The 19,243-nt window shown below is 49.2% G+C and overlaps 1 protein-coding gene across 4 annotated transcripts in view; it reads right to left on the reverse strand.

Annotated features, from left to right (window-relative positions):
* The window catches only part of NOS1 (nitric oxide synthase 1), a 182,366-nt gene that overhangs the window by 81,965 nt on the left and 81,158 nt on the right, over positions 1-19,243 (reverse strand). For all 4 annotated transcript variants that reach the window (XM_078435748.2, XM_078435745.2, XM_078435747.2 and 1 more), the window contains exon 2: positions 2,720-3,833. In XM_078435748.2, the coding sequence (XP_078291874.2) occupies positions 2,720-3,429 (710 nt within the window). In that variant the 5' untranslated portion in view covers positions 3,430-3,833. The remainder of the gene's footprint in view (positions 1-2,719; positions 3,834-19,243) is intronic.

Below are 19,243 nucleotides of genomic sequence, written 5' to 3' on the forward strand. Positions count from 1 at the left end.
GCACTGCCAGCTGGGAGAGGGTCACACTGGCTTCTCGGAGGGGGAGGGCCGAGCTCCCAATGATAAGAGGGACCCTCCGGGGGACTTCTCTATGTCACACAGGGAGATTCAGGCTCCTAGGTCTGGGGCGGGGCTGAAAGAAAGCCCCAGGGAATTCTGATGCTCACAACCCCATGCCCACCCCGTGCCCAGCTGAGAATCAGAACCAAGTGCATGGAGCATTAAATACAGCCTCCGGGAGGGGACTGTCACACTCATTCAGGGCCCCATTGCTTTTCCTAGGAGAAGGGGGTGTTGAGGAGCAGGGAGGCACATATATCCAGAATGTGGAAGAAGAGGTTGTGCTCAGAAGACTTTGTTGGGCGGGGGGGCACATCTGGTGCCTCCTAGAAAACCAGGCCAATGACTGATTCTGGATTCTATAGATGCTTTAGGATTTAAGCCCACCAGATGAGACTTGGGGGCCGCTGGCTGCCCAGAAACTACATCAAGACCTATGTTATCTCAAATAAAAATATGTTATCTCTGCTGCAGGTGCTGTCGTAGGGACACCTGGGAAATGGCAGCTCCCCTGAGGACCCGGCTCTAGCCTGGTGGGGAGGGTCTCCAGGCTTAGTCATGGGTGAAACGGGCCCCAGATCTCTGTATGCCAGGACAGCCCTGAGGACTGATCCCAGCCCCCAGCTCTGGCAAGGAAGGTCAGGACAATAGGGGCCCCCACCCACTTGCCCCACCGAGAGGGTAACACCACGTCCTGTGTACTGGGGCCAAGACTCTCCATCTCCTGTGGAGATGGGACCAAAGGTATGGGGAGACTCCAAACTGCGCACCCCACCCTCCCCAGGAGCTCACAGAAGAGGGAAGAAGCAGGTTGGAGGACAGGAGCTCAAAGGGCAGCAGGGAATCCCTGGGGCTTCTGGCAGAGACCCCATCTTCCCGCTCGGGGTATTGCTGGAATCAGCTGGGCTTTTGCTCAGGTGGGAGAAGTTGGAAAAGCTCCAGGATGCAACGGTGGCCTGAGGTGCGATGCCATAGACCGAGGGCCCCCCTCAAAGTGTGGTTGGGGGGCTGACCCGTCAGGAAGGGAGACTGGGTCCCACGCAGGCCTTCCACCACATCAGGCACCCTCCCACCTCAGGACCTTGGCACCTGCCATTCCTCTGCCCGGCATGCCCCTCCTCCATAAAGCTTCGACGTGCCCTTCTTCCCTCCCTCCGGGTCTTCCAACATCTGCTTCCTTGAGACCTGCCCAGCCTCTCTTCTCTAAAATCCACCTTCCGGGGGCGCCTGGGTGGCGCAGTCGGTTAAGCGTCCGACTTCAGCCAGGTCACGATCTCGCGGTCCGTGAGTTCGAGCCCCGCGTCAGGCTCTGGGCTGATGGCTCGGAGCCTGGAGCCTGTTTCCGATTCTGTGTCTCCCTCTCTCTCTGACCCTCCCCCGTTCATGCTCTGTCTCTCTCTGTCCCAAAAATAAATAAAAAACGTTGAAAAAAAAAAAATAAAAAAAAAATAAAATCCACCTTCCGCAATACGTCCTGACCCCCGTCTGATTCCGTGTATCCCCTTAGCACATATCTGACGGCCTACTTATGTTAACATTTTTATCTCACTGATTCTTTGCCTTTTCCCTGTGACACTGTAAGGTCCCCAAGCTCACGGGGCTTGTCTATTTCATTCACTCACACGGTCAGAGCGTCGGTGTGTTCCCTCCACCCCTGGTGCCGGGTTTGTCTTCAACAAACATGTGTTAAATGAAATCAGTGCAGGGGCCTGGAGAGAGTTGCTTTAATCCAGGTTCCTGAGGGACACCCTGGGGACCTCTAAGTGCTCTCTGGACACACAGGGGTCCTTGGGGATGGGGTGGGTGGGTGGGTGGGAAACCTTGTCCTAGGTTTCTGGGTGGCCCCACATGGGGGCTGGATAAGAAGTGGGGGCTGTGCTAACCTGAGACCAGAATGGGCTCACAGAGAAGCTTGCCTCTCTCCTCTATCCCTGGACCCACTATTCTCTGACCCCTTGGCCCAGCTGCCCACTCCTCCCCAGAGAAGGAGCTAGAATCGCCCACTGTGTCACCTGTTCTCTTCCTCCACAGAGTCAGAAAATGCCAATCTGGCAAACACAGAAGGGCCGGGACCCGGGTCTTCCTGCTCTCGCCTCGGTTCCTGCAGACTCCGAGCAAGAGCGCCGTTTTGGGGGGGGGGGGGCAGGGCCTCTACTTCGATTCCATTCCTTTCCCTTAGAACCTCCCTTGCTCTCCAGCGGCTGCCCAAGGCGACAGCTGGTTTAGGCTGAGGCCTGCGCAGGCCTCAGCCCATCCCCTCTGTCTTCCCAGGACCTTGGCATTCACCCTATGCGGAGGCTGCCGCGGACACACGGCTCTCGCTCACGGGGTGACTCGGGAAGGGCCCCTCCTCTCTGAGCCTGAGTCTTCTGCCCCGTGAATCGCAGATCACAAAAATACCCGTGCTGAGTGAGGGGTTGCTGGAAGACGTGACATCAGCCACCGCGACTGTCAGCTGGGTCTCGTGGCAAGAGATACAGGCTGGAGGTTACGCCCATTCTGTTCCTACGGTTGCAGTTTTGAGAGAAAGAGGCAAGAGCGGTTGAGGGCATGTGCCTCTGCAGGTGTCTGGGACGGCTTGGGTCGGCTTCTGGGCTGTGAGACTGAGTTGCGACACACGTTTGCGTACGACACATCCATGCACACACACAGGGCTTACCTGTCCACCTGGACTTCTGCATCCTTCGTCTCTGCCTTGGAAGGTCCCCCGCCATTGATCCCTTTGCTCCCACTGGTGAGAAGGCTCAGTACAGGTTCTATCTCTTTGAGCAAATCACTGTTCTGGCTGCCCTGGATGCTCTTCTTGGCAGAGTCCTGGCCCGGGGGCCCGGGAGCCCGGCTCTTGGTATGGGGGAGAGAGCCGGCTTCCTGCCCACCATCTTGGGCGTGCTGCGGCCCATTGCCAGGACCCGTGGCCCTGTCCACTGCCGGTGAGTGCTCTCTGCTGGCCGATGACTGGTGAGACAGATCGACAGCGGTGGTGGGGGCAGCCAGAGGCCGTGTCACGCGGATGGTCTTGGGGGTCCCGTCCCCGGTGAAGGTGGTCTCCAGGTGAGTGGTGAAGCCCTCGGGGCCCCTCAGAATGAGGACCACGTGGGTCTCAGAGGCGATGCCCCTGAGCACCTCCAGGGCGCTGTCATAGCTCAGGTCCACCAGGGGCTGGCCGTTGACTGCAAGGATGATGTCACCGGCCTGGATGAGGCCGCTCTGCTCCGCGGCACCCCCCCGAATCAGGTCGGAGATGATCACGGGCGGCTTGCTCACCCGCTCTTTCACCAGGAACCCCAGGCCCCCCACCTTGCGCTTGAAGAGGCGGACAGAGATGACGTTGGGTTGGATCTGCTGAACGCTGAACACCTGATTCTCCATGGTGTCTACTAAGACCTCAAAATGCGTCAAGCCAAGATGGTTTCACCAGGAGGAGCCAGGCTTCAGGGCGTGCTCGGAAGAAGAGGGGGCTGGTGCTGAGGCGTCTCAGGAATGAGCTGCTCTGGGGCTTTGTCTTCTCCGTCTCTGACGTCAACACGGCATCACCCGCTCATTGCTGTCCGGCCATCGGTGGCATGATCTCCTGCGTCTGCCTTCCTCCTCGTTCTCTAGGAAGCGATGGTTGATCAGGCGGACGTCAGGACCAGCCGTGGGACGTGTCCCCAAGCAACAGGTCAGGCAGACTGGGGAGGAGATGTGTCTGGTGGATGTGTCTAGATGTGTCTAGAGGTGACGCAAGCTTGGGCGCACTATTCTCCCGGCGCCGCCAGCCCGTCAGACCCGTGCTGGAGAGAAGGAACAAGGGAGGGGGTGGAGAGAATCACAAAAGAGAGATTGATGTGGAGTGCCCAACACCACCTTCAAAACCGAGATGGAAAATGCAGCCAACTGAGAAGTCCAACCACGAGACGCTGGAGCTTGGAAGCCAACCTAGAAATGAAATCCTTCCTCCTCGAGGGGAGTGGGGGGACCTCCCCAGTGAGCTGCAAATTGCCTGCTTTCATCTCCCATGAGCAAAGCCCTCTAAGACCGAGGGTCTCCTTGAAAAACCACTGATAACTGTGGAAATCAGATGGCAAGAATCACGATCTTATCTCTTATCTCTTTCCCACCTCGTGAAGTCAACCTGTCACGTGGTCTTTGGCTCTCTGTGTTTTACAAACATTTTCCACTCACGGGTCAGGAGCTCAGCCAGCACGGACCTTTGGGCCCTCTGTCCCAGCTACCCCCAAAGTCCCCACAACAAACCCACTGGAAGGGGGAGGGCCACCAATGATGTCAATTGGCCTCTCTGACCATTTTTGTAATGAGCGACTTGTTCCAGGCTCAAAAGGACAGACGTGGCCGCATTACAAACCAGTATAAACCAAATTTGGTGTGATAACTACGGAAGACATGGGTTCACGCAAAACTCTGGAGGGGATCTGCATTCCACAGACAACCCGAAATCCTAATGCGGAAACATTTGGAAGAGCGACTGTGTCCCCCTAAGGGTTAGCATAGGCGCACAGCACGTGCTCAATGAGTATTTGTTGACTGAAGAAAAATCCCAAAAGATTAAACATAGCAGACACTTATTGAGTATGTACGCTCCTAACGTATATATTTTTTCTCCTTTGATCCTCACAATTACCCTTCAGTAGATGAGAAGCCTGGGAAGGGTAGTTCACTTGTCCAAGGTCATGCAGAAATGATGGCAAAGAGAGGTTTAAATTCAGGTGTGCCCCACTCTTGAGCCCGAGCTTTTAAACTTACACTCTGATTTTTTAAATTTCATATTCTGGTTATTTTCTTCACTCTCCCTGGCTCCCCCAGGCTTGGAGACACGGGGTATGGTTGGGGGTACCAGGGCGCAACAGGGGACCTCGCTGAAGATGCTATGGCCCGGGGGGGGGGGTGGGTGGGTTGCACCTGTGGAATGCACACACAGCAGGCGGCTATTAGTGAGTCCTACGTGTCTGGGTTGGAGCAGGTCGTCTGTGGGTTGTGGGTGGAGTGGGGGCAGGAGGGAGGCAGCAGAGGACCCCTCCATCGTTCTCTGTCCCCCGGTTCAAGTCCTGGTTCCAGCCCTATCCCGACACCCTTCCCTGCGGGCATCGTCCCCACACTCAGCGCGGGGAGGGAGCCCCCATCTGCCACTACCAACAAAGTGACACTCACTCCCTCGTTTCCCTTTTGGCGAATTCCCGGGGTCATCCGGGGGCTGAGGCAGCTGACCGGCTCCCACTGCCTCTGTGAGCAGGAGGCGGGGGCAGACACCCCCAAGAAGGAGGTGCCACTTCCTGGATCCCCTCGAGGCGGGGCGGGGAGCAAGTCAACCTCCCCCTTTGCAGCTCGCAGTATGTAACTTCACCAGTCCCTGTGCGTGGGTGAGGGGAGAATGAATCCCCGGGCCCAGCCCGGGCTGCGCTCTCCATCTGGCGTCGCTGTGTGTGTGTGTTTCTCTCTGTGTATTCATGCATCGCCCTCATGCTGTGTCATTCCTCTGCTGTGTGTGTGAGCGTGTGTGGCCCGTGTGTCGACCAGCTGAGTGTCTTCCAGCATTCTGCAGAGAAAACCACCCAGAGCCCCTGTGTCTCTCCTCACAGTGGAGGACCGGCCCTCCCCCCCACCCCTTGGCTTCCTTCACTCATTTCTTCTGGGTACTGAACCCAGGACGTTCGTTGTTTAGGTGGAAGCAGAGACAGCCGGGACCTCTAGATCTCTCTTGAGCGTCCAAGTTAGGCAGTGGACTCTGTTCATTAATTAAAGAAGGGACTCGCACGTAAGCTTCTAGGGAGGTGAGGTTTCCGAGGGCTTTTTTTTTTTTTTTTGGCCACTTCTGGCTTGGGCCAGACCTTGGAAAGGACAGAACCTGGGCTTGGCTTAAGAGAAAAGGAAAAGAATAAAGCGATCCACACGCCTTCCAAGCCACGCTCAGTTTTTCCTCTTTCTCGGTTGGTTTCCAAATCAGGGAGGGCTGCTGGTTGGCGCTTGGGAAATTGGGGTGCTGTTTCTCAGACTTCGGCCTTAGGAAGGCAACTTGATCTTTGGAAACAACCGGAAAGAGGCTGGGCTTGGGAGGAGCAGGGATATTCACTGTCTGCTGAGACAGAAAGAGAGAGAGAGAGAGAACAAGCCCTGTGTCTCAGTGACCAGACTCTAAGCACTCACCAGGATCTATCTGGATCCTAATAACAATCCCGCAACACTTTTGTCTCCCTCCTTTTCCTCCCCAAAGCACATCCTCACCTACTGCCATATTTTTATCCTCATTCTGACCAGGGTCAGGTTCAAATATCCCCGTTTAACAGATGAATACATTAAGTTGCCACAGGGAGACCGATTTGTCCCAGCTTGTGAATATCCAGTGTCCAGGAGGCTCCTGGGTCAGCTGGGGTGGTTGGCTACCCTTCTGCCACAGGGGAGATTAAAAAATTTTTTTTAAATATTTATTTATTTTTGAGAGAGAGAGAGAGAGAGAGAGAGAGGGAGAGAGAGAGAAACAGAGAGAGAGAGAGAGAGACAGACAGAATCTGAAGCAGGCCCCAGGCTCTGAGCTGTCAGCACACAGCCCGACATGGGGCTCGAACCCACAAACTATGAGATCACGACCTAAGTCGAAGTCCAGAGCTTAACCAACTGAGCCACCCAGGTGCCCCCACAGGGGAGATTCTTAAGGGCCTTTTTGGCTCTGTGTGTTTCCAGAGGAGTTCTTTACTTTCTCGGAACTTCTATTTCCTTATCTGTAAAATGGGGTTGGTAAGCAATTACACTTCCCTGGGTAACCAGGGGGATTAAATAAAATAGCGAAATCGGGGTCCTCAAGCAATGTCACACAGCAAACACTCAGAAGAAATGGCTTCCTGTTTTTGTTACATAATATGCAACGATTCGGGCTTCCTGGCTTTTAATTTTAATTTTCTACACCATCACAGTTTTGCCAGAGGTCGTTCATGTGCCATCTAGAGGGGGTCCTTTGCTGGAAATCACATGGCGGAATCTGGCGCTTGGTCGCGGTACAGGGCTCTGAACACAAGGAGCCGGGTGCCGGGCTGCGTATCCTGCCGACCCAGCCTCCACCCTTTGGAGCAGTGACTTTAAACAAATCACATGCGTGCACGCCCTCGTGCATACCGTGGAAACAATACTTGGACCCGGGCCTCATTCGAGTAGTTCAGTGGTGTCGGGGGTATTTATTTCATTTACCTGGCTGCGAGGAAATTAGCGGCTGACTTTCGGGACAATTGCCAGGGAGAAGGAGGGAGCCAAAATAGGCCAGCGTCTGCCAGTACCATCTCATTGTGCGACCTTGGGCAAGCCGCTCCCCGTTCTGGGCTGCATTTTTGCAACCAGAAGGGTGGGGAGGGCAGCAGTCTCTAGTAAGGGAGAGTCTCCTGTGTGCTAAGCACGGCGCTGAGCCCTCGGCACGGGTGCCTTATTTGATCCTGGCAGGGACCGCAAGGAGAAACTGCTATCCCCACCTTTACCCATGGACAAGGTGAAGTGAACCCAGGCGGCAACCTTGCATCTAGCAGGTGGATTCTGAGCACTTACCAGGGTCGGTCCTAGTCCTAACACCACCCCTAACACCAACACGCCTCATGTATCCTCCTCCCGAAAGCACACCCTCATCAGCTGCCATATTTTTCATCCTCACTCTGATCAGGGTCACCTTTGATGGTCCCCATCTTCTAGATGTGGAGATCAAGCTGCCATAGAAGACCTGACTGTCCTGGCTTGTCCATGACTTTCCATTTGTAGCACCGAAAGTCAGAGGATGTTAGGGTGAAGGACAGCCGATGAGATGATCCAACCCAACCTCTGTTCAAAAATGAGCAAACAGAGGCCTGGAGAAGCAAGAGGCTCATTCAACGTGGATCAACAACAGGTCGGTGGGGGGGGGGGGGTGTCTAGGGCCATGCCCCCCAGGAGGCTAGCCACTAGCCACATGCGGCCATTGAACTCCTTAACTGTGGCTGGTTCCATTGAGGTCTGCTGCAGGAGCAAAACACACATTGGGTTTCAAAGGCTAGTAGGAGAGAAAGAACAGGGGCGCCTGGGTGGCTCAGTCAGTTACACGTCTGACTCTTGATTTCGGCTCAGATCATAATCTCACGGTTTGTAAGCTCAAGTCCCGCATCAGGCTCTGTGCTGACAGCTGCAGAGCCTGCTTGGGATTCTCTCTCCCCCGCTCTATCTCTCTGCCCCCCCACCCCGCCCACTTACGTATGCATGCACTTGCGCTCTCGCTCTCTCTCAAAATAAATAATAAAAAAAAAGAATGAGCCAGATCTCTATTCACAGGTACAAAATGAGCTCCAAGGTACAAAAAGAAAGATGCACATGTGTGAATTCTTCACATGTAAATGCAGAGAATATTCTGGAAAGAATGGGTAGCAATTGGTTGCAATTCACAAGGAATACTAGCAGTCAGAAGTAGGAGGGAGACATCCTTTGCACTGACTACCTTATTTTTCTCTTTGAACATCATTTAAATGATGTTTTTAATTACATACATATTACCTCTTAAGTGAGCAGTATCGAAGAAACAGCACCCAGCCTGTGAACTCCTGGGTGTTTTCTGCTTGCACACTCACAAAATCACGGATGGAGTTATGGCACCATTTGCCATCTCCCTTCAATCTCATTTAAGAACAAATTCCAAGTCTCCATCTCTTAAAAGCAAAACAAAACCAAAGACCCAAACCGTAACTCAACCGTGCTCTTTAAAAAAACAACAGCAAAACACAACAAAACAACCAACTTCCTTGTATCTCCCGAACTGCTAATTTGCAGTCTTTCCCCCGAGAGAACACCACCCGGGAATCAAGCTGACACGCTTTCTCCCACGCTGGCAAGTCATTGCTACAAACCCGCCAACCTCTGCAAATCAAGGAGGTGAGCTGGCGTTCTGTGTCTTGGGGGTCCCAGAGACATGTAACTCCCCCAGTTTCATGACTACAGCTTGCTGGTGGTGATGGCCCTGATCTCAGATCGGATGCCCACATCTTACAAGCGTAGTTCAGAGTTAGCAGAATGAGGATTCACGGGGGTTTCAAGTTTGATAGCGTGCCTCGTCGTGAGGCTTCGGGAAGCCCTCACTCTCTCACTCTGCTGCACTGTACCAACTCTTTGAATGGCAGTTTGGCAAGATTTAGCCTGAAACTTAAAATACACAGATCTTTGGCCTGGCAATTCAATTTTTAGGACTTTCTCCTGCAGATACACTAGAGGGAACATCCTTAACACACACACACACACACACACACACACACACACACACACACCTTCCTTGCAGGGTTGTTCAGAGTATCAACAGATTAAGTAAACAATGGCACATCCATGCAGTGGAATCCTGTGTAGGCATTAAATAAGGGTGGGGGATAGATCTAAAAGGACCAATGGGGATGGGGAGGTGGCTTAGTCGGTTGGGCATCTGACGCTTGATTTAGGCTCAGGTCATACTCTCAGGTCATGCTGAGCCCTAGTCTGCTTGAAATTCTCTCCCTCCCTCTCCCTCTGCTCCTCCCTGGCTGGTGCTCTCGCTCTCTCTCTCTCTAAAAAAAAAAAAAAAAAAAAGGGACCAATGGGGAAGCAGCTTCAAGATACACTATTAAATTTTAAAAGGTGGAGAGCACTGACATATAGATATATTTACATATCCATCCTATGTATTCATCCATAATTCCATAGAAGTTTGATGATGTGTTGAATATCTCTGGAAAAACACCCAAGATATTGGTAAATATGCTTGCTTCTGGGAAAGGGGGCTGGGAGGCTAGGGGTGGGGTGGGAGAAAAGCTTACTTTTTATTATATATTCTTTTTTTTATATGTTCTTTGGTGATGCTTACTTATTCATCTTTTACTCTGTTTTTCTATCATATATAAACCAAAGAGCATGGGCTTTGAAGCCAGACTGTCTTAAATCTGGACTCTGACTTCTCCACTTGGCTTTGTGATGGTGAGCAGTTTGCTTAACCTCTCTGAATCACAGTTTTTGCCTCTATAACGTGGGGATGAGAACAGCATTTCTTCAGGGTGTCTGTGAAGAAGGTATACTAGTTAATATTTTCTGAGCTCTTACAACATGCCGTACCTACAGTCAGTGCCCATCAGACGAATCTTCTTCCCACTGCTTTTACTAATAATTATCCCGCTGGCAGCCATTATGCTCTTGGTCCTCTGTGGTGTGAATGGACAGACATACGTTGCTTAAAGTACTTTGTGTCGAAGGACAACTAAAAGCCGTGGACACACAGGCTGGTCTTGGTTTTCAGTGGAGTGGGTGCCTGTCACCGAGTCCTCGCATCACCAAAGGAGCAGGGTTTGGTGTGTTGGAATGTGGAACTCAAGACAGGCAGCCAGAAACTCAGGCCCCGGATCTTGGCGATGAGTCACCACCACTGGGGTGGGATGGGGGTGTCGTGGGTCCAGTCCATCATCAGTAGAGAGCTACAGGGCTGTCGTCCCCATGTTGGAATAGATCTGGGGAATTATGGAGCCTACATTTCATCTTCATTTTGCAAAGCTCATTTTTATGAGTGAGTTCAGTCAGCTGTAGAGCACTAAATCCATCATACAGACAGAAAACCCCAGGGTTTGGGGCTAAGGTAATTAGCTTCCTTCCATCACCCCTCAGTGGCACAAAAATCCGCAAAGATGCACCTCCACTGCCCGCGACCCTCACCAGACATGCTCCATTGCTGGTTGTGTCATGTAGCAGTCAGAGTGGCGAGCGTTAGAGCCAGAAGACGAGAGTTTGTGACCCACTTCTACTACCTATTAGCCTCAGCTTTGTCATCTGTAAGATGGGAACAATGATGGCTTCTACCTTTCAGGTAGAAATGAAGTGGGAGTACATCCAATGGGATAATCTATGTAAAACGTGTGGCGCTGCTCCGTGACTATTTTTAGAGTCGCTTTCGACTGCACCTCAAGGAAAATGAGCAATTTCAGGCCAGATATGTGAACATAATCACAGCCAAGAGGATGGCCTCATTACTGTAAAAATGAAGCACTACCAGTGGGCTCTGAAACATTGCTTAAGAACCATTACGAAGACTTAGTGCATATTTCATACCCCCAATTAACCTTACCCTCTTTCTCTCTTTCTTCCTCCCCTTTTCTCTCCTTCCCTTCCTCTCTTCCTTCCTTTTTTTTTCATTCACACCATCCATTCATTCATTATGAAAGTGTACACAGCTCCCACCTGGGTCAGCAAGGAGGATGGCGGTGGAAAAGCAGGGATGGATAAGATAGCTCCCTGCCCTCAGAGCTTACAACCTGGGGGTGGGGGAGAGTGGGGTGGAAAAGAGATATTAGTGACAAGTGCAGCAGGCAGAACAAAGTGGAAATACAGGCTGTTAGTAGGAACACGGACAAGAAACCAAACAGTCTGGGTGGTGGTGGTCAGGGAAGGCTTCCTGGTGGAAGAGTCAGAGTTAGCCAGACTGAAGGGGTGGATGGTAAGAGGGAGGAGGGGAGGAGAGAAGGCGCTGAGAAGGCAGAGGGAGAGAGCAGACATTTGAGGTAGTCCACTGTGCCCTCTCCACTGTGGCAGAAGAAAGCCAATGTCTTATAAATCTGGAGAGGTCTTCAGAAGCTGGATCACATAGGTCTCTTGAGAGCTAAGCTAAGATTCTGGCCTTTATTCTTACAGCAATGATCAGCACTGGAGAGTTTTGAGGACAGAAGTTCTATGGTCAGGTTTAGAGTTGATAAAGATCACTCTGGTTGCTGCATGGAAAATCGGTCAGAAAGGCAAGGCTGGCTACGGGGAGCCCAGTTAGGAGGCTGTGGCAGGCCAGAGATGAGTAATGACAGTGGTTAGCATAGTGAAGGGAGGAAGGGGGAAAGCGGGCAGGTTTTTTTTGTTTAATTTTTTTAAACTTTGTTTTTTTTTAATTTTTTTTTACGTTTTTTTTATTTTTTATTTTTTTTATTTTTGAGACAGAGAGAGACAGAGCATGAACGGGGAAGGGTCAGAGAGAGGGAGACACAGAATCTGAAACAGGCTCCAGGCTCTGAGCTGTCAGCACAGAGCCCGACGCGGGGCTCGAACTCACGGACCGCGAGATCATGACCTGAGCTGAAGTCGGATGCTTAACCGACTGAGCCACCCAGGCGCCCCTAAACTTTGTTTTTAATGTTTCTTTTTGGGAGAGAGAGACAGGGTGTGAGTGGGGGAGGGGCAGAGAGAGAGGGACACAGAATCTGAAGCAGGCTCCAGGCTCTGATTTGTCAGCACAGAGCCCAGCGTGGAGCTTGAACCCATGAACCATGAGATCATGACCTGAGCCAAAGCTGGATGCTTAACCGACTGAGCTACCCAGGCACCCCTTTTATAATTAAAAAAAAATCTTTTTAATGTTTATTTATTTTGGAGAGAGAGGGACAGAGCATGAGTGAGGGAGGGGCAGAGAGAGAGGGAGACACAGAATCTGAAGCAGGCTCCAGGCTCTGAGCTGTCAGCACAGAGCCCGACATGGGGCTCGAACTCACAAACTGTGAGATCATGACTTGAGCTGAAGTCAGATGCTCAATCAACTGAGCCACCCAGGTGCTCCTTAGGGTAGGTTTAAGATACTTAGGAGTTTGGGTCAACAAGATGTGGTGACTGAGTGGGTAGAGGGCACAAAGGAGAGAGAGGTGTCCATGGTGATTTCCCAGCTTCTGGCTTCCACAAGAAGATGGAATGTGATGCTATTTCTTGGTTGAGAGCATCAGAGGGCAGGGAAAAAATAGGGTAAAAGAAAGGATAAGAATGAATGAATCTTATTTGGATGAAATGTCCTGCTTGCATAGTAATAAATAATTTAACTCTGGTCTAGGATATTGCAAAAGTCAACATTTCCTGATATCATTATTTCCATAATTTTGGGACACATCAACACTGTATATTTACAGGAAACGTACACTTGATTTGGCTCATTCCCCAGCCATTTGATATTGGGCAAATCATTAAACACTTTGAATCTCAATTTCCTTTTGTGAAATTGAAAAGGTAATAACAACCATGTCCAAGGTTTTTGTGAAGATTAAATAAGACAGATGCTGTAAAGAGCACTCTGTAAACTGTGAATGTCAACTGTAGTAGCGATGCTACGTCTTTATTTCAAGGACAACATCAAGAATGGTACTCTTCAAATTGCTGCTCAGTATCAACTTGAGACTCAACCAAGTTTCTCCTCTCATGCCCAGGTGTCCCTGGTGCAGGGAAACTGGGTCAAGCAAAAGGTGCCCACGGAAGGAAAAAGAAGTAAGAGTGGTTATCTTAAGGAAGAAGTGATAATATCTGCTCCCTTAACTTGAAAGTTCCCTGCAAATAGATCACAGTATCCACGTAGGTCTGAATCAGTTACAAATGAATTTCAGCAAAGGGAGAATATGTTAAATAGAAAATGCAAACTACGACGTTAAGAATAACACCACATATGTCAGATATATCAGTAAAAACAATAAATGTAAATGGGTTAAACTTGAGTAAAAGATCAAGACTCTCAGATTAACTAAATGCATTTTGGTTGCCCTATATTAGCATGGATGTGGGGACAAGGGTGAAAGACAGGAGGAAAAATAGCTCACCAAGGCAGGTATGGGTTTGATGTACATTTGTAAAGGCAGCCTAGGTCTGCTTTGATTTGAAAGATATAATTCACTCTCTTAAAATATGTTAGCACTTGGTAAGCACAAAATAAATATTTACTAAATAAATGATCAGCTATCCACAGCAATTTCTTTAATTTAATTTTTATTAATTAGGTTTAACTCTCCTAAATTAGCAGTTTTGCAAATGATCAAATTCAACCCAATATTTTGAACATTTGTATATATAAACACTTTGTTGAATTACCTAATTTCATTCTTGCAACAACTGTATGAAGGACATGATGTTATTATTCCCATTTTATAGATGCCGTAACTGAGGCTCAAAGAGATTAATTATATTATAGAAGTTGATGCAGCCACTGCCAATGATGGGGATTCAAACCAAGTTTGTCTGAGCTCAAACTCGTTGCTTTTTATTTATTTTTTTACTTGATAAACTATTTTATTATCTCCAGTAAATTTTAGTCTCAGATTTTCTAAGCAGATAATTATATCACCTACAAATAATGACAGTTCAAAGACTTTTTTTGTTGTCACTTTCCAAGTACTACTGTGTATTTTTATTTCAGCTGGCCTGATAACCACCTATAATTTTAGTAATTGGTCGCTGAAAGGACTGTAGGGGGTTTCTATTCCAATTGTTCATAATATGGACCCCCAGCAGGGCTCAGGGATCCCTGACAGTCCTGGAATTGTGTGCACAACTTTTGTGACCACGTGCATATGTGTGTTTACATGGGGAGACAATTCCTAATATGATTGTCTAAGCACTCCATGACCCAGTAAGCAATAAGAATAGAAGTCACTGGATTAACCCTACCTTTTACAGATGAGATGTCTGAGGCTTACAGATAGGGAAGGATTTGCCAAAGGTTCTTAGAGACAGAGTCAGAACTAGGATTCAGGTCTCTTGCATGATTTCTTCTCAACCTCAAGTTCTATGCTTATTTTCCTTACTCCCTTCATGAAATCAGGAAATGTATTCGGGGTCCTATATTTGACACTAATGCTCATCTCAGGATGTGAGGCACAGCCTCCTCGGTAGATGCCCTTGATGTCTGTTTTTACTGTTTCTTGATTATTCAAAATAAATCCAAGCAGTCAAGTATCTTATCCCTCCCCACCCTTCCTGATGAACCACCTCCAATTATTATCTGCCTATCCAAGGTTGATAACAGGGGGTGGGAAGAAACCATGACAGGTGAAGGCAGGGGGAAAATCATCACAAAAGCTGCACATGCAATTTCAGGATTCTCGGGTGTCCTAGATACCCTAGAGCTCTGTAGGGTTCCATAGACCCCATACTAATTGCTTGTCAAAGAAAATGTTTAAAAGATCAAATTCATTGTTAAGATAAAAAGCTGATTATACTTGTCTAGTATTGATGAAGGGAGCCACAAACAATAACACAGTTTTTAAAATAAAAAATAAAATAAAAAAAGAAAGATCGTAGTGTCAGAGACCCCAGCCACAACTCCTTCCTTTACTCAGCTTTTACTGAGTAACTATGTTGTTCCCCAAACCTATCATCCTAAATGAATTATGAAATCGTATGCTCCTTGAAGATGGGAACCCTGGTTTTCTGGTTTACTGCTGGATCCCTGGGGCATAGCAAGGTGACCAGCAGACAGTAGGTGCTCAGTGAATCAGAGTCTCAATCCCTGAGTCCACACTATTGAAGGAGGCGGCCCAGGCGGGAGGTGAGAGGGAGCGATGGGGACCGTAGGGACCTGGAGAACCCCGTGCCACATCCAGAGCACTATTCTGGCTGGTGGCTGCCACACAGGAAGGCAGGGCCGGGGTCATTTCACTTGTTGCTGTCACGCAGCTACAGGGAGGTGACAACACGGCCCATTACAAATCAAAGAACAAATAAAGGAGACCTCACATCCTCGGGTAAGAACACTTGGATTCAGAAAAAGGAGAGGCAAAGAGGAGGGGGTTCTCAACAAAGTCTGTAAAGTCACCAGTGATGGACACAGTCCAGTGCCTACTATATAGAAGCTGTGGTCCACGGAACAGCAATCACCACCTGAGAGCTGGTTAGGAATTGCAGAATCTCAGCCCCCAACCCAGACCTAGGAATCCGACTCTGCATTTTAAGATGACCCCGGGCGATTGGTGTGCCCTTATGTCTTGAGAAACCCTGGTCCACTTTGACTCTAAATGCCTGTGTTACCCTTTTGCAGTCACTTCAGGCTTCAAGCAGAATACTTGAGTCAAGGGGGTAGAATAATATTAGGTCGAACCGAGTAAAATTGCAGATATCCACCTATTTTGTGACCTGCAAAAATGGCAATTGCCAGTGAAATTTCATTTCCACCTAAACTATAAACCGTTCTGCACAAAAGTGCTTTAGACCCAGGGTATCACTTGCTTCAAAAAGTCTTGGGTCAGGGGCGCCTGGGTGGCGCAGTCGGTTAAGCGTCCGACTTCAGCCGGGTCACGATCTCGCGGTCCGTGAGTTCGAGCCCCGCGTCAGGCTCTGGGCTGATGGCTCGGAGCCTGGAGCCTGTTTCCGATTCTGTGTCTCTCTCTCTCTCTGCCCCTCCCCCGTTCATGCTCTGTCTCTCTCTGTCCCAAAAATAAATAAAAAACGTTGAAAAAAAATTAAAAAAAAAAAAAAAAAAAAAAAGTCTTGGGTCAGATGCTACAGACAACAGCCCATAGGCATACACATGAGTTCTGTTTGGTCAACAGAGCTAAAAACATTTTTTTTTTTTTCAAATTGGTTACCACTACATTAAAAAACCTGGAAGTTTCACATGAAATGCAAATTTCTGGGTTTTTTTGGAATGCTGGACGGTGTGCTAGTCCTCAATCTGCATTTCTGAATGTCGGCAAACAGCTGGGGTGGGTAGCGGCACCCACTTTAAATGTTTATTTTTATTTATTTTTTGAGAGAGAGAGAGAGCGAGAGAGAGAGAGCACATGCACATGTGCATTAGCAGAGGAGGGGCAGAGAGAGAGAGAAAGAGGGAAAGAGAGAATCCCTAGCAGGCTCCGTGCTATCAGGGTGAGCCCAGCATGAGGCTTGAACTCACGAACTGTGAGATTATGACCTGAGCAGAAATCAAGAGTTGGATGCTTGGCCAACTGAGCCCCCCCAGGCGCCCCATAGCAGCACCCCCTGTAGATGGGGCATGGGCTCTCCAGTTCCCCTCAGCCCCATGCAGCCGCCCTCACTCATTTGTTCCTTGCCAGGACCTTGGAGGTATCTATTTGACCGTGGGACCCCTGTTACATAGGGAGTTTTTAAGAGAAACAAGGAAGGTCACCTTTAGAAGCTGCCCAATGAAAGGACAGATGTGCTTAGTGACTTGGGTCATGCCATAGGTGCCCCTGGTTGATCTGGGTGTTCAATGGGATGCCCACCTTCCTGACAGCCCTCTGCATCTGTCCCTGCTTGTGCCCCGTGGACGATGCTCATCCAGCCCTCACGTTTCCTGGGTTACAGCTACGAGAACGGGGGAGCATTTCACACAGCAGTCACCTTTAACTCCCTAGCTGCTGCTTCACTCAACTTGGTGCAGGGGTTTACAAAACCCTTCCTGGAGTGACACCTTTCTCTCTAAATGGAGCTTTCGCTTTTGACGTCAAAGCAGTCTGCCTACTCGTTCCGACAAGAGCTGCACAGAGACCAGCTTCCCTTCACTTAGAGGGAACACACAGTCCAAGATCTCATTCATTTTCCTTAGGTGACTCTACCTTGGGGTTCCCTGCACTGGCTGGGTCTTCATCCCATGTTGTACCAGTGCATCTGGAAAGCCCCTAGAAGACACTCCTCCCTCGGCCCTGAGCGACACATGCCCGCCTGATTCAGCCTTACTGAACAGGGCTCTGCGAACGTCCCCCCTGGAAAGTAAAACCACCACGAGCACCATCTAAGCTGACATCACAGAGGCAGGAAGGAAGTCTTACGGGGGATTGTCATAGTTAAGACTGTAGGCCCTGGGTTCAAATCCTGACTCTGCCATTTACTGACTGGGTGGCCTTGGGCAAGACATCTAGCGTCTCTGTGCCTCTGTTTCCTCATCTGTAAAATGGCAAATACTAGTATTTACTTTGCGAGGCTCTTGTGAAAATTACACAAAACGATGTCGTGCTTCCCCGACCACCTGCACCTCACCTATGCAATCATCTGTCTTCCTCACAGTTGACTCACTTTTTACATTAAATACTTATTATAGCCTCATCTTTTTAAAAAAAAAAAACTTTAAATGTTGATTTATTTTTGAGAGGGACACACACAGAGTACAACTGGGGGAGGGTCAGAGAGAGAGGGAGACACAGAATCCAAAGCAGGCTCCAGGCTCTGAGCTGTCAGCATAGGGCCCCACGCGGGGCTCGAACTCACGAATGGTGAGATTAGACCTGAGCCAAAGTCAGACACTCAACCGACTGAGCCACCCAGGCGCCCTTATTACAGCCTCATCTTAAGGAATAATATCCACGGAACCGTGGTACAAAGATGCCAGCTACATTTGTCTATTATTGATCAAAACAAGTATTTAATGAGTAAATTTAAAAAAGGGATACCACCGTGTTCCAATCGTGAGACAAGCATTGAACACAGTCAAATTGAGGGACATCCTCCACAGTAACTGACCAGTAGTTTTCAGAAGTTTCAAACTCCTAAGAGGCAGCCCGTGTGACAAACTGTCGCAGAGGAGAAGAAACTAAGGAGAAATTAGCACTAAAAATGTGTGGGATCCTGGATAAGATCTGGGAACAGAAAACGGTCATTTGTGGGAAAAGTGAGATTCAAGTGAGGTTGGTAGCTTAGTTAACAATTGTACCAAAGCTCTGAATGACGTTCACATCAGGGGGTGCTGGATAAGGGATATAAAGAAACTTGGTGCACTATTTTTGCAACATCTCTGGAAGTCTAAAACTACTTCAAAATAAAAGATTTTAAAAAATGAGTACAAGTGAAGCACTCTCTCCTCTGCCTTTCCCCGCCCGTCCCCCTCGAGCGCCTGGCAACAATCTACTCTCTGTCTCTATGAATTTGCCTGTTCCGGGTGTTTCGTACAAACGGAATCCTACAACATGTGGTCTTTTGTGCCTGGTTTGTTTTATTCAGCACCACGTTGTCAAGGTTCATCCACGTTGTGGCATACATCAGTAATCCATTCCTTTTTATGGCTGGATATTATTCATTGTATGGACACACCACCTTTGGTTTACCTGTTGATGGACATTTGGGTTGTTTCCACCTACTGACTATCATGAATGGTGTTGCTCTGAGCGTTCATGTACAGGTTTTTGTCGGAACGCTTGTTTCCAAGTTTTAGTGGGGATGAGGTTTCCCACTGGGGTAGGGAAACGTTTTGGAGCGGGACAGAATTGATGGTTGTAAACCACTGAGGATGTATGCAAATACCACTAAATCATATGGTTTAAAATGATACGTTTATTTTATGTGAATTTTACCATAATTTACCACTTGGAAAAGTTATGTTTCAGCGAGCCCAGCGCTTAGCACAGCACCCGGCCCTTGGCATGTGTGTGAAGAATGCTGGCCTGTGCTGACATCATTGCTGGACCCCCACTGGTGCCCCGGCTCCTACTCTGTGATTCTTTCTACATCATCACGGGGC

This window comes from Panthera onca, chromosome D3 (assembly GCF_046562875.1).
Source record: "Panthera onca isolate mPanOnc1 chromosome D3, mPanOnc1 haplotype 2, whole genome shotgun sequence".
Lineage (NCBI taxonomy): Eukaryota > Metazoa > Chordata > Mammalia > Carnivora > Felidae > Panthera > Panthera onca.